Source organism: Enoplosus armatus, chromosome 7, assembly GCF_043641665.1.
Source record: "Enoplosus armatus isolate fEnoArm2 chromosome 7, fEnoArm2.hap1, whole genome shotgun sequence".
Lineage (NCBI taxonomy): Eukaryota > Metazoa > Chordata > Actinopteri > Centrarchiformes > Enoplosidae > Enoplosus > Enoplosus armatus.
This window is the reverse complement of record NC_092186.1, coordinates 25,397,420-25,411,943: the sequence shown is the minus strand read 5'-3', so window position 1 is coordinate 25,411,943 and position 14,524 is coordinate 25,397,420. Positions and strand designations below refer to the sequence as shown.

General features: G+C 43.3%; 1 protein-coding gene across 1 annotated transcript in view; it reads right to left on the bottom strand.

Moving 5' to 3' along the window:
* The window catches only part of nos1apa (nitric oxide synthase 1 (neuronal) adaptor protein a), a 151,933-nt gene that overhangs the window by 98,267 nt on the left and 39,142 nt on the right, over positions 1–14,524 (bottom strand). Inside the window, exon 3 of the mRNA XM_070909230.1 lies at positions 431–523. Coding sequence (XP_070765331.1) covers positions 431–523 — 93 coding nt within the window. The remainder of the gene's footprint in view (positions 1–430; positions 524–14,524) is intronic.

The following is a 14,524-nucleotide window of genomic DNA, read 5'->3' as shown; positions in this document are numbered from 1 at the left end:
CTCCTGGTGTTCGTGCTTCTTGACATCAGCTTGATATCTCCGGGTGGCTGATGAGCGACATGGCAGGGACAGTGGCTTCATCTCTTGTAATTAAGAGATATTATCTCATCAACAAACGCAAACCAAGAGCGCAGATCTGTGTGCGAACTGCTCCCCCTCCATCTATTCCCTCTCTTAACGGATGCACAACAAAACAGCCGGAGCCTGAACCCGGCAGCCATGACTGTCTGCTGGTAAGTGTCACTCAGTGTTACTCAAGACAACTAATGCAGCCAACTACCAGAACAACTTATCACGCCCTGCTGTAGGATTAAAATGTCCTGCTTTTGATTTGACATGACACTACCAAAAGACATTAAATGCACCCAGGGAGAAGGTCCTTCTTTCCCCAAGAAAGAAATAAGAGTTCAAACAAAAAAAGGTCACTCACTTTTTTCTTTTTCCTCAAGTTGACTTTCACGCCGTCCACAGACACCACGATGTTGACTTTTTTCTTCTTGATGTTTTTCACCTTGAACTCATACTGCAGAGAGAAGACAGACAGAGAGAAAGATGTATTTATTTATATATTTTCTTTTTTTTTGGGGGGGGGGGGATTACGGTAGACTGATATTAAGCATTTGAAGACGGATCAGTCCGTTTGATGAGGCATGTCTGACGGCAGAAACACATTACAGAGCTAAAAGTCAGTATCAGAGTATGACAAAAATGAAATGCTCATTTACACATTTTGTTCACGGTTTAAAACGCAGTTAGGTGGGGGCCATCGTGTTGAACAAAGGAATCGGAAAAGGTTGTTTCGTTTTGATGTTTTAACTTTTCTAACCTCGTTTCAAAAGCCTGGAAAAGAAGTCGGCGAGACGGTACATCTATTTGGTGTAAACTCTGATTTCTCCATCTTTATAAAGATATAATACGGGCTTTTGTAGTGATTTATCCATCTCGCTGTAGACATTGCAATATGTGTGTGTACTAAACTAGACGTTTTAGACTATAAGCCAAGCATTACATGCCGACTTCCAGTAATTGACAGTTCCCGACAATCAGTGCTTCAAAACTGACTTAACCACTTAACCCACGACCAAGCGCTTGCGTGAAGCTGCTCTGTGGCCAACAGTCGAGGAAACCGTGACTGGAGAGGTCAGGTCCTGATGTGACTGCAGGTAAAGTCCACCATTCGAATGATTAAAACAGTTTGGTTTTTTTTTTTCACACCTTTCCGCCCTAAGATTCACACTGAAAGAGCAGGCGGCCACTCCCAAATTCAATGTTTCACGCTAACGATGTCACAGAAAATGACAAACAGCCCAGCTGAATGAACCCAGCGCGGTCGGCAAAGACCTCCGTCACGGTCACGGTCGTCGTCTCAGGGGCCTCCTGATGGAGCTGCGAGCACCGTCAAACAACAGCGCTGCAGCCAGGCAACCGCAGTCAACAAAGTGGATCAAGTGGCTTTTATGTCATCGTAGAAATCCTGTGTTCATATTTGAGTGCACACGTGTAGCCAGGTGACTGCCGATATCTCTCTCCCACAGTCCTCTGCGTGTTGATGGTATTCTGAATCAGTGGGAGGTAACTGAGTCGTATAGAACCGCCTGTCACGGTAGCCTGGAGAGACAAGCGCCGTCTGTGCGTCTACGGTTTACTTGGCTGGCTGGTGTCTCTTTCTGAAAGTGGACGCTCGTGAATGGCCTTCACTAGCCAGGCAAGTTTACTGTAATAACAGCAGAAAGACTAACAACAGCAACAACATTTTAGTTGACCGATGCCATGGCAGGTTTTTCTGTTTGAGGAAGTTCTTTAAGCTTTCAAAAAATAAGTGACCTTGGGGTATTACTTGGAGCTGCCAAAACTCAAACGTTTCTGGATTCAATTGCCTCTAAATGAAATCTGAACGTAGATGCTTCTTTGAACTTTATCTGTCGTGTTTTTCCCAACTGCTTGCTGTCAATGTCCCTGCCGTTCCCTCTGTCAGTGGAGTTGTCTCTGTAGTGTCGCTCTGTACTTACTTAATATTGACCCAGTTTTCTTTTAATTTAGTTGCATTTCCCTTGTAAAAAAAAAAAAAAAAAAAAAAGACTTAAGACTCCAGCAGTGAAGTAACACACTCCCCTCAGGTTTATAACAGCATTATAAAATTCCCGAGTGCTGTTCTTCACTCGTCAAGTGAAAGTAACAATGAGATGAAGAGAAGATCCTTTTGTGAAAAAAAAAAAAAAAAAATCTTAAATGTCAATCTTTAATATTTTCTGTTTTGTCACTCCTGAGAACTTTAAATGAAAACCCACTGAATCTGGAATCGGATCGCTGTTTCGTGTCATGATGCCAGACTGGAACCAGTCAACTAGGTGGAGTGGGGAGATTCAAAGGTCTGGGCCATAGACATAACATGACAGCTCCCCCACAGTGAAGCCAACCCTAAGCCCCGCCCCCTGCATGTTAGTAGGCATCAGATACATTTTTCCCCAAAGATGGTTTCTGTCGTTCATTTTTCTGATACGTTTGATTTTAATTAGTTATTTGACGCTATCAAAACAGGGTGAGACGTCATGATTGACAGCTGTCATTGACTGTGGTGTGCTTGCGATTGGGTCGGGCTGGACCTCGATACCCCCCCCCCGATCACCACTGCCCAGACTCTGGCTCCAAGTGATGATGGCAACGGCCGTATCCGGGAGAGTTTGGCTTCATCTTTGTACAGTGGGAGGAAGAGGAGACGTGTCGGCCATCTTTATATACAGTCTGTGGTCTGGACGCAGGCAAAGAGCACCCAGGTCAGGTTAAATATCAGTACAAACACTCAAAATTAGCAATGAATCGATTCATTGTTTGATATATATAATGCCAGAAAAAAAACATATATAATATTCTGTATGAGGCATCTTTGCTCGAAAAGAAATGACCAATCGTTTATTAAAACAGTTTTTCGTGTAAAAGTTTCAGCTCTAGATATTAATGACATACTACGGTATAAATATGAAAACTGTTTCAAACTGTTTTAAATTAATATCAGAGGCTTAAGTCTAGAAAAAAAAACAAGAAAGAAAAAAACCTGTGCCTGACTATGGACATCTGTGCTTACATTTAAAACTCATTTGAATGGATACGGAGAACGATGTCTGCAGAGGCCACAGAGTAAAATAAAAAAAAAGTACAACGTTTGAAAAGTGTCAGACTGTGTGTATGAATGTATATGAATGGTCGCAGAACTCAGGGCCTCGTCAGCATCACTCTGTGAAAAATCAAGCCGAGGAGCTTTAGCAAGGAACCCACTCAGCTCCTGGGTGACAACAGTCCTGACTGTAGGACAAAAAGTGTGAGGTTGGCAAAGGGTCCTGCTTTGTAAAATGATGTGTAGAAGTGCTAAAAATAATTGATTAGTCGATAAACAGAAAATGAATCTAATATAACAACTTAGATTTTTGGGGTTCCAGCTTCTCTTATGAGAGGAATTGCAGCTTTTCTCAAAGTCCCTATCATTATGAATCGAATCTGAATGAATTTGAATGAAAATTAATTTTAGTTTTTTTTTTTTTTTTTACTGTTGAGACAAAATAAGCAATTGGATAATATTAATATGAACATATTAGGCTCCAGCAGCTTCGTGGTGAGCAGTCCAGTTTTGTACGCAATAAGTTTGCATCCTGAGGAGGACTCAATGTTCCCTTCAGACCTGTGGACTGTGATAATGACGGTCTACTTTACTCAACAGGTCTCGGAATCCGTCCAGAGGTAATGTCAGTAAATGATGCCAAGAAATTCACACATGTTCCCCGAGTCCCCACTTATTCTGTTTGAACACGTTTGCCTTCACCATCATCCTCTGACATTTAATGTGAAAATCTTCATTTCACTGAGACATTACAGCCTGTAGGCTACGCGTCTTCAACTAAACTAAAGAAATCACCTTGAGATCCGTAAAGACAAACAGGTGGGGATGACATAAATATGCTAGTAAATGATCAGGGCACACCCTAACCCTAACTGTACACACAGGTTTTGGTCTAGTTCTCAAATATGATTTATGGATTTTCAGCGCTAAAACGGTCGGACAGCAGCCGCTAACGACGGCTTCGTCGCCATTTAGTCGCTGAGAATCGTTGGGAAATCAGTGCAGCAACAACAACGTGCATAATGTGACGTTGAATTGTGCTGAGTTGAATGAATACAAATACAAATATTGCCCAAAAATTGCAGATAGCAGATACATTCATCCAAATCACCCTAACCCTACATATACACGTTTCAAAATATCCTTAAGAAACCTTTGCAGATGTTTTATGTAAGTGTGTTAGGCTTTAAAGACACACCAAATCAGCCTGGTTCCAGACCTCTGAAACACCACCCACATCACCGAGGGGTCTCAAGGATTCAAAAAGGCCTGGTGTTGTGTTCTCATTTCCCCCAGAACTGAATCAACAATCAACCAATCAGAGCTTCAGAGATAACAACTCTTAAATCGGCACGTCAGGCTGAACGGATGAAGTGACGATGAATGTAGAGGATGCTGTGAAAACTCCACACGGTGCCTTTAATGGCACGATCTACAGGGAAGAAAGGGTCACTGCAACCTTGTTGATACCTTCCACAAAAGACAGGGAACGCGCTCACTCACACACACTCCAGTTGTTGGAAGAGAAAGCTGAACACCCTCCAGCCACCATTCTCAAGTCTCAAAGTGCACGGCTGTTGATGTGTCAAGAGTTTTATGGGCGGTTTTATGGGTGCGTTGTAAGCCGCTGTAACGTTGACTGCGCCGCAAGATTTAAGCGTCGGTAAGCCTGATGGATTGCACGATTGACCTCCGCGGAGATGATTACAGCGGCAATTTAGCAGATTTCATGCGGGGTTTGACTGGCTAAGTGTATACAGCATAATATGACAGAAAGCACTTAACTCTAATAAGCCTGTCTATTCCTGTCTGATACAGCCCCACCGCTGAATCAACATCAACATCAGCCACCACGCACCGAGTTCACACTCTCCCTGCTGCTTTCAGCTCCCAATCTGAGATACAGATGTTGATTTACAACATCACCGCTGCATCTATCTGTATAATAGAGGAATATGAGCGCATGCCGTTAAAACACTTGTGCCGCAGCAACTGCTGCACTTGAGGAATTCGGTCTCGACTTTTCCCCATGTGCAGCACCTCTACACCGGGCGAGGCGGTGAGGGCGTTTTAATGAGCTCAGATAACAGCTCACAACACAGCTCAGGTCATTTAGGATAATCCCCGAAGTCTCTGCTACGCGAGCCTCCTAAATCTGTAGTTAAAATGCCAGTAAATGTATCAGTTCAACTGCAGCCTCAATCATTTTTGGAAATGGAAGACAAAAGGCTGGGGGGGGGAGGGGCAACAAAAAGGTAACACAATGCAGCGCCAAGGCGACATACGCACACGTGTGTGTGTGTGTGTGTTGTTCGGGATCAACTGGATGAGAATGTGTCCAGTACGTTGTGATGTGAGCTGAGCTGCCAGTGTTTTTTTTTAATTCAGGATCTCATAAAAGTAGTATTACCTCTTCAACGTGATGTATTTTGCCCCATCAGGAGTGACAACAATCGCTGCGAAAAAAAAGCATTCGAAAAACTCAGACTGGGTTTTGCTTTTTACTGCTATATTCGCAGACATCACATTGTCATTCTTACGTTTTTACAGTTTTCATATCGACAAACTTTAAAAAAAAAAAGCTCAGAATTGAAGGGGGGATGTTTCTGGACCGTGGCCGACATCATGAAAGAAAAGCTGGTGGAGGCAGCCCTGAAGGTCGTTTCTACCTTTTACATTTGACGACAATAGAAACGTGCATATAATTAAGAACACAGCGGCGCACACAAGTGACAGGAAGTCCCGGGCGAAACTGGTCTGGTGCAAACTGGTCTTTGTTCCTGCATGCGGCTGCTCTGGTTTTTACAGTAAACAGGATTTGCTTACGTGCGGCAGTTTGGATGTGGACCGCTTTGGCGTGCCGAGAGGCAGTGACAGGATGTTGCTGCACGTAAACAATCTGAAATGAAATGAATACTCAAGTCCAAGAAAAGGCTCAATCCATCATGCAAATAAGTCAGTGTAACATTTGCAGCCACTGTTTCCTGATAAACGGGTCCTTATTTCCTAAAAGGTCCCTTTCCTCCCGTTTCCAGCGTAATCCATCATTTTGGCAACAAAGACGCCAACACACCGACACAATAGCGTCCTGAGCCAGCGGTGCTGTTTTCACTCACAGAAATATCAGCCGGGAGCCAGGAGAGCAACAACAAAAGCCTGAAATTTTCTGTTGATGGCCGCAGTTCGTTGAGGACGGCTGAATAAAAGATTCAACTAAACAGGCAGGCAGGCAGGCACACACACACACACACACACACACACATATACAGTACACCACTGAGGCCAACTAACGGCAGTCGATACGAGTGTTCAATGATGTCGGCAGGGCAGCAGAGAGTGTTTGCCGAGCTAAAGGGCGCCCGGTCTGCAGTTTAAACAAGCTATTTATTTCGCTCATTGACAAAGACGCGGTGTTACTGTTGTCCAACTTCTTGTCCATCTTTTATACAGGGACCACTCTGCTGAGTCAGCCAGGGCCTCCTCCTTTCTCCTCCGAAGCCCCCTTTTACGCCACATGCCAATTTGTCCCAAAACCCTTTCGAGCAGCAGAGTTTCCTCCCGGGCCAATCGCGAGCTCAGATGCATCTCAATGACGCGTCTACTCAAGAGAAGAAGAAGAAGAAGAAGAAGGGTAAAGGAGGGCTGTAAAGAATAGTAGAGAGAGGAAAAGGAGACAAAGAGAGACAAAGAGAGAGAAGGACAGATGGGGGAGGGAGAAGCAATGATATATTATATATTATATTATATATATATGATATACTGAGAATATGAAGTTTAATTAAACGGCTCCGATCATTAAGCTCATAATTACACAAACCGAGAGTCAAGGCCTCTTAAATGTGCCAACAGTCGTGTTGGCATTAGGTGCTTGATGAACTGAAATGCATGTGGTTTTAACCTTCATAGAGCACCTGAAGTTACTGCTCATACATACTTGCTTAATACTATTTTTTTTTTTTTTACTGCATATCCACTGGAAGATTTTTTCTCTCTCTATAATTTAAATTGCACGCTTAATCAATCGCGCAGCCAGTAGAATATTCATTTTAAGCTCGCTGGTCTCTCAATAGTCGGTTGTGTCGTTTCACGGCATTGGATGTACATCAGTAAGGGTCTCTGGAAGAGCTAATGATCCGTGACTAACTTATGGCATTATCCCATGGGGGTTACAGTGTCACCGAGGGGTCCACTATTGAAGTACATCCTTTACCGAACTTCACTTTTCTAATATCTTTCCTCGTTTCTTTTCAATTCCGACAACTACGCCAAAGGAAGCTAAAGTTCCCTAAATGCTACCTCAGGCTCTCAACTGCATTGTAGTTGACAGGTGTGCAAGGATCTCCTTGTCTCTATTTTTCCTCTTGCAAACACAATGTCAATGTCATGTATCAAACAATTACACAAATGAAGTGTTGCCAACTAATATGATAAACACATGTTTATTGGCCCGTACCAGATAATCAAACTTTGATGATTTGGTTTTGTTGGTTGATAATGTCTGTTCACTGCGGGTGAAGCTGTGTGCAATTCAGGGAACTCAAGACACCAGCAAAAAAAACATAAAAAATAAAAAATTAGCTCATGTATCGCTTTCTTCTGTGTGGTTGCTGTGGTTGCCATGGTTACGCAGGGCAGCGGCAAGTTGAAAAAAACAGAACATAAAAAAACAAACAAAAAAGCTCAACCATCATCAACTCAGACGGCAGTGACATATAGCTGTGGGCATTCATGAGAATGGCCCCCTCTTTCTTTGCCACTGCAGCATACCTTGGTGGCACGGCTGTCGTCCATGTTTGCAGTGGGGGGGGGGGGGGGGGGGGTAAAATTGACCTTGCTCTGCTCACTTATGGCACATCTGATTCCTGACTTGGGTGACTTTTGGCAATTTGATTTTACAACGTCTATAGGACAGAATGCATACGTTCCCATGATGCCATTGGCTTTTCAGAAGCTTCTGCGTTGTAATTATGGATTATGAACAGATCAATTTCAAATCCCCACAAATCTAATATTTCATTTTTTTGTTTTTTTTTCATCTCACATTCAAAAGGTACTTCAAATGTCTAATGAAAGCTCTAATAAATCAACTCCAAGTATGTCCAAGACCAAGAAGCATGCACATGCTACTGCAGATCTGAGAATATAGGTGAGCTCGCACAAATACACTTCAAAATAAAAGAGGGGGAAAAAAAAGAAAGAAAAATCAGTTCAGTACAATCACAGGGTTTTTCTACTGCGGCACCAAAGCAACAGCATTGTGTATCCACTCGCCTGTGAAGAGCTTCTGTTGCATCCTGCGATTACACAGTTCCCAAGTCAACTCCCCAGAGACGCTGCTGTCTTTCTCAGCTTCTTACACCACCACATAGATCTCGCTTTCTTGCCAACCACAGAGCTTTCATCATCACTTTCTCTCTCCTATACATCAACCCCCTTGAAGTCTTTTTAACCCATCCATCTTAATCTTATTATTTTATACTGCTGGTCATTCTTGTGGATCTGTGTATGTTCATTCCCAATCCCCACGGCCATACTGGCAGAGCCTCCTCGTGTGCCACTCTCTCTCGCTTTATGATATTATGTCTGTTTTACACTCACCCCTCCCCTTTATATTTTCTATCCACATCACCCCCCCCCCCCCCCCCCCCCGCCTCCCTGTTTCTCCACAGATCGGTGGCTGATTCAATCTCAAGCAATGTTGTTTATGAAAAAGGCATTTCATTTTCCAAAGCCATTTGTGTTTAAGACCCTACAGGGTCCTTCATGTTTCATCAATCTCAGCGACGTAGCACTGTCTTTGAATTGAATTGAATGCAATTGAATATATGTTCGTATACGCAGTGACACCACACAAACACACACACACACACACACACACACACACCTGCACTGAAGTACAAAATCGTCCCGCACATTTAGCGTCTCACAAGAAAAGCTGTAGATCATAAAACTTCTCAGGAAAAGCAATTGACAATCACATTACGCTCATGTAAAAAAAAAAAAAAAAAAAGGTATTTTGAGCACGTCCTTCCGCACAAGGAGCTATGTAAAGGCGAAATAGTTTAAACAGTGATATGTGATGTCCACTCAGTAGCTGCTCTGGAGCTTTCCATCGTATCTAATGAGCAGCTGGCTTGGTTTCTACTGAAGACTTGTCTTCCATGTTGGCTTAAAAGTTGAGACTGAAAGCTCATTCTTGACCGAAGTCCACTCAGTAGCTGCTCTGGAGCTTTCGATCGTAACTTTCCAAGGTCAAGAGTTAACCACCAATCTCAGCTCGCTCAGGAAAACGGAAATTTGGTCATCTGCAAATCCATGACGACTGGGCAAGTCCATCTGCTGAGGAAGATCCTGTGATACACTCAAGAGCTCTGGAACAGCTACTAAGTGGACCTTGGGGTGAGGTTGTTTTGGCAACTGCTGTTTCCAAGGTCAGGAATGAACTTAAAGTACAGTCTCAAAGTACACGTACATGTTACAGGTACAGGTTTGCTTATTCACAGTGTGTACATGAAAGGTAATAGTTTTGCACAGTTTTCAAACTGTGTGGCTTTGATGAGGCTTTTCACCAAATACATTGCAGATTTATATCCATGAATTTGCCACTTAGGCTTTTTATGATTAAGTCTTCAGATGTCTTTTGTAGGCCTTACTGGTTTGGCAGTAAGGTGCGCCAGTAAGGTGCGCCAAACCAGAAAATCAGTCACACCATTTAATCCATTAGACTTTTGCTCATAACTAAGTATCGCTCTTACTAGAGTCCCGTGCAAACCGGTTCAGCATGTTGAGAAATCGAAAGCGTGACAAACCAGCAATGTCTGGGTACAGGTGTTCAGCTACAATTGGACAATTGCTGTTTAAAAGAAAGCGAACCTGAAACAGTGGTGGCCTTGGATTTTCTGACCCTGACTAAATATTTGCACATCAATAATACATTGGAACTGGGACAGTATCCCCATTTCTATTATATTCACACAGTAAAGAAGTAAAACTTTAGTGCAAACTGTAAAAATCTAAATCACTGCCACATTATACTAGAGAGAGATGTCAAGAGGGAAAGTGGCAGCCAAAGATGAACTGCAACAAAATAAAGTAACTCTTTTTGTTTTTTGCCAAACATCATCTCTACCTCAACACCACAGAGATTTTAATTGGAGGATGAGGTGGCACTTGAGTACCCGCATCAGTGTTAACGCTACCTGTTGAGAAAAAGCAGGACGAAAGGCCTGAAGGGTCAGAAAGTAGGTTATCCCTTCATCCACTGACTCACGTGCAGCGTGATATCAACGAGGATGGAAGATTCCCTGTATTTCTTTCATTATCTGTGCTATTTCTGCCTGTAAATATGTCAAATCTGAAATCAACAGTGTTTCTTTCTCTCTTTGTACTTTGCAGATGGACTTAGTCCCAACGAAAAAACAAACAAAGGTTTCAGAAGGCTACGGAGTCCGTTTGGGACCAGAGATGGTGACTAAACTCCAACAACAACTTCCCAGTTGGGTGTGATAGAACTCGACTGTCCTTGATAGAGCCCGGAAATCAACCAACAATTTGGGGATTTGCATGTTCATGTTCTATTATTGGGGTGTGCAGACACTTCCCGTCGTCCATATGTGCATCAATCAAAAGAACAAATGGTTCCATTGTATGACTTTGATGATGTGATGCAAACAGTTGATTGAACATGAGATCTGTTGCTTTGGGCTCCTCCAAGCCAGTCAAAGAGTCTGACAGTGGTAGTTTATAGTAGTGAGCTGTCACTTTCTGTATTCTGTTCACTGAATTCATGAGCACATTTTGTCACACAACCCCCCCCCCCTCCCCCCAATAAAGACTGGCAGTAAACCCCAAGCAAACAGTTTTCCCTTTGCCAAGTGGAGAATCTAGTTAGGTCCAACATGCATCATTAATACATGAAAAGGAACATTTGGGACTGCATCCATTTGAGAAGACATTTCAACATCTGGACTGTCTCCAGTGTGGAAAAAAAAATCGACTTGTGAAGTTAAGTCTTCAGGCTTGATAATGAGACTTTCCAAGACTGTTGGCACATTTTCCCGTTGTGTCCTACAGGAAACAAGAGAGATCCATCTTTCTGTCGACTGCCACGGCGTTAATGCATAGTTAAAGACTTTCTCCTCTGACACTTTGTCGCCGTCTCCCCATCTCAGCTCCTAGATTCCAAGTTGTCTGCCTCCCGCCTGAACCGACCTCTTCCCTCCATATGTTCCCTCCGAGGACATATGCCTGTGCCCAAGTTGGATGGATGGATTCGTACATGGAGACAGATACGCTTCAAAGACAACAGATGCCGATCGCGACATCTAAGGAATCTGATCAAGAACATCTCTGTCTCACTCGAGAGCCACAGAGCTCCCCTGTCAGCCCAATCAATACCAGTCTGACTTACTGTCTCAGGTGTAAGATGGCGATATATATCAGATTCTTTCATTAGAAATCTCTTTAGCCAGTCTGTCCTCTACCTTTGTGGCGTCGGGTGTAGTGCTATTCAGTTGGTGGGTTTTCTGTGAAATCGATCGATACGCTGCTTGTTTGTGGGAAGCTGGATTGAAGATGCAACACCTTCCAGACAAATGTGTTATATGACGACGGATGCCAGAGGACGCATTTACTATCAAAGGCACGGATGAAAGTAAGCCCGCGAAGGAAGGTCATTTAAAGTAATTTCAGCCTCTCCGTCAGTCTTTCTCATCAGCTGCTAGCTTTTTCCCCATCAGTTTTCCCCTCCACCTACAGTCGTAAGAGCGGGAGGAGAGAGGATATGAGTTACGGAGGCTTTTCTTTGCTCTTATTGAACCATGTCAGAGGAGAAATCCCTCTCTTCCCCAAAAGGATAAGAGACAAACTCAATTTAGGAGGCAGTTGGTGTATTGACAAATCACTTCCAGCGCTTTCATTCGCAGGGCACTGCTGTATAAAAAGCTGAGGCGGCTAATGGCCCTCATTGGTTAGAGTGATAACAGCTTTCTTTCATTCAGAATAGATTTTATTTGATGCTGAACGTGTCAAATGAAAGTGGGAGCCGCCGATTATGTCAAAACGAGACCATCGCTTTTATTGTTTACTTAATGACGGGGGCACGGCAGGCTCGGAAGGCTGTATTTGTTTCATGGGAAGTTATTTAACTAAAACTCAACTATAATCACAGCCAATTAACCCTCCACCAATTGAAGCCCCGACCCCCCCGAGTTACTGTTGCTACGCCTGTCAAGCGCCTTAAATATGCCATGGGTGGTAGACTATATTACACAGACGGAGGTTGAAACTATATGTCCCAGGCAAGAAGTCAATGTCCTCACCAGTTTATGATCCACGAGAGGAGAAGGAACTGCAATCTGTCATAGTACAGTAAAATGTCAGATCGGACATTATGTCATTCAAATAAAACCCTGTTCAAATGCTTACTATAGAGAACCAGAATTGGACAGGCAGCACAGATTAGAGTTATGCTTTCTTGTTTGCATTTTCAAAGATTGTGTTTCATTTCTACAACGGAAAAGGCTTTGAGGTTAAACTCTGACTCTAAACTGGACCAGCTGGACCACCGGTTCAGCATGTTGAGAAATCGAAACCTGAAACAGTGGTGGCCCCAGGTTTTCTGACCCTGACTAAATATTTCATATTTGCACATCAATAAAACATTGGAACTGGGACAGTATCCCCATTTCTATTATATTCACAAAGTAAAGAAGTAAAACTTTAGTGCAAACTGTAAAAATCTAAATCACTGCCACATTATACTAGAGAGAGATGTCAAGAGGGAAAGTGGCAGCCAAAGATGAACTGCAACAAAATAAAGTAACTCTTCTTGTTTTTTGCCAAACATCATCTCTACCTCAACACCACAGAGATTTTAATTGGAGGATGAGGTAGCACTTGAGTACCCACATCAGTGTTAACGCTACCTGTTGAGAAAAAGCAGGATGAAAGGCCTGAAGGGCCAGAAAGTAGGTTATCCCTTCATCCACTGACTCACATGCAGCGTGATATCAACGGGGATGGAAGATTGCCTGCATTTCTTTCATTATCTGTGCTATTTCTGCCTATAAATATGTCAAATCTGAAATCAACAGTGTTTCTTTCTCTCTTTGTACTTTGCAGATGGACTTAGTCCCAACGGAAAAAAAACCCCCAAACATGGCTTTGACAGCGAAGGTTTCAGAAGTCTACGGAGTCCGTTTGGGACCAGAGATGGTGACTAAACTCCAACAACAACTTCAAAAAGTTCTGAGAAAGAGAAAGCTTTCAGTTCACTCACTTTATTGCAGCTCAAGAGGCAGCTTCAAATACCAAAACCAATCTATATAAACCAGACAGCTGTTCTAAAAGTGGTACAACAACACGAATTAGGACACGTGACACGAATGACAGCAGGGTCGGCTCCTAACACGCATTGAGCCAAATGTGTGCGAATGTAGGCTGCAATTAGGTCGGATGGTGGCGATTTAAACGGCCTCTTTATTTAAACCAACCCCTTCCTCGTGATTCAGTGAACGTCTGCTGACGCACTCGTTACCATGTCAAAAGCTGCCAGTCAGTCATACTCCACATTCCTAAGTGACACACGCCAAATGACTCAGACTACAGTAGCTTTAATGCAGGGGGTTGGCTGCTGTTCTCCGTCGGCATCCGGTGTTTGTTTTTTTTATTTATGTCTGCAGCAGTATGGCATGGAGGATTCATTCTTTCACCATGCCGCTAATAAAAGCTTTTGATTCCAGCATCGGGTCCATTTATTACTCAAGCTCTGAAGGACTCAAGGCACCGTCAGTGGTTTGAATAAATCAGAAAGGCAGACAAAGCAGCAAAAAAAAGAAAAGAAAAGGGGGGGGGGACATAGCAAAGACAGAAAAGAGAAAAAAAGGTTTAACCTCTTAAGCACACTGTGCCACTGTACTACCATCATCTGTGTTATCTATTTAGTTTATTGACCTTTCAGCATTATCACAGGTTCATAAAGACAACTGTAATTAAAAACACTGAAATCATTATTTTGCTGTTAAAACACGACGTCAATGCTGAATAGACCGCCGCTATCATTTGGGAGTCTGCAAATATAGGGGATTGGTGATGATTTCCTTCATCTCGGAGTTTGACATCTTGGGATGGTCGGTTTGTTTGAGTTCCTTGTCTGACGACCTGTGAGCTCCTCAATGGAGGGGGAGGGGGGTTGCATACTCCAGCCCCAGACGCACGTAGCCTGCGCAGATGGAAACCATTTCAGGGTCTCGAACACCAAATTTCTACGGACGATGCAGAGCAAAAAGCTTCCTGTTGGCTGAGGTCAGCATGTGGTCCACCTGACCTGACTGTCCCATCACAAAATGACCCTGGATGGTGACCCCCCAGGACTTTGACTGTGTCACAGGAGAGAGTCTGCAAAGCCGGCGT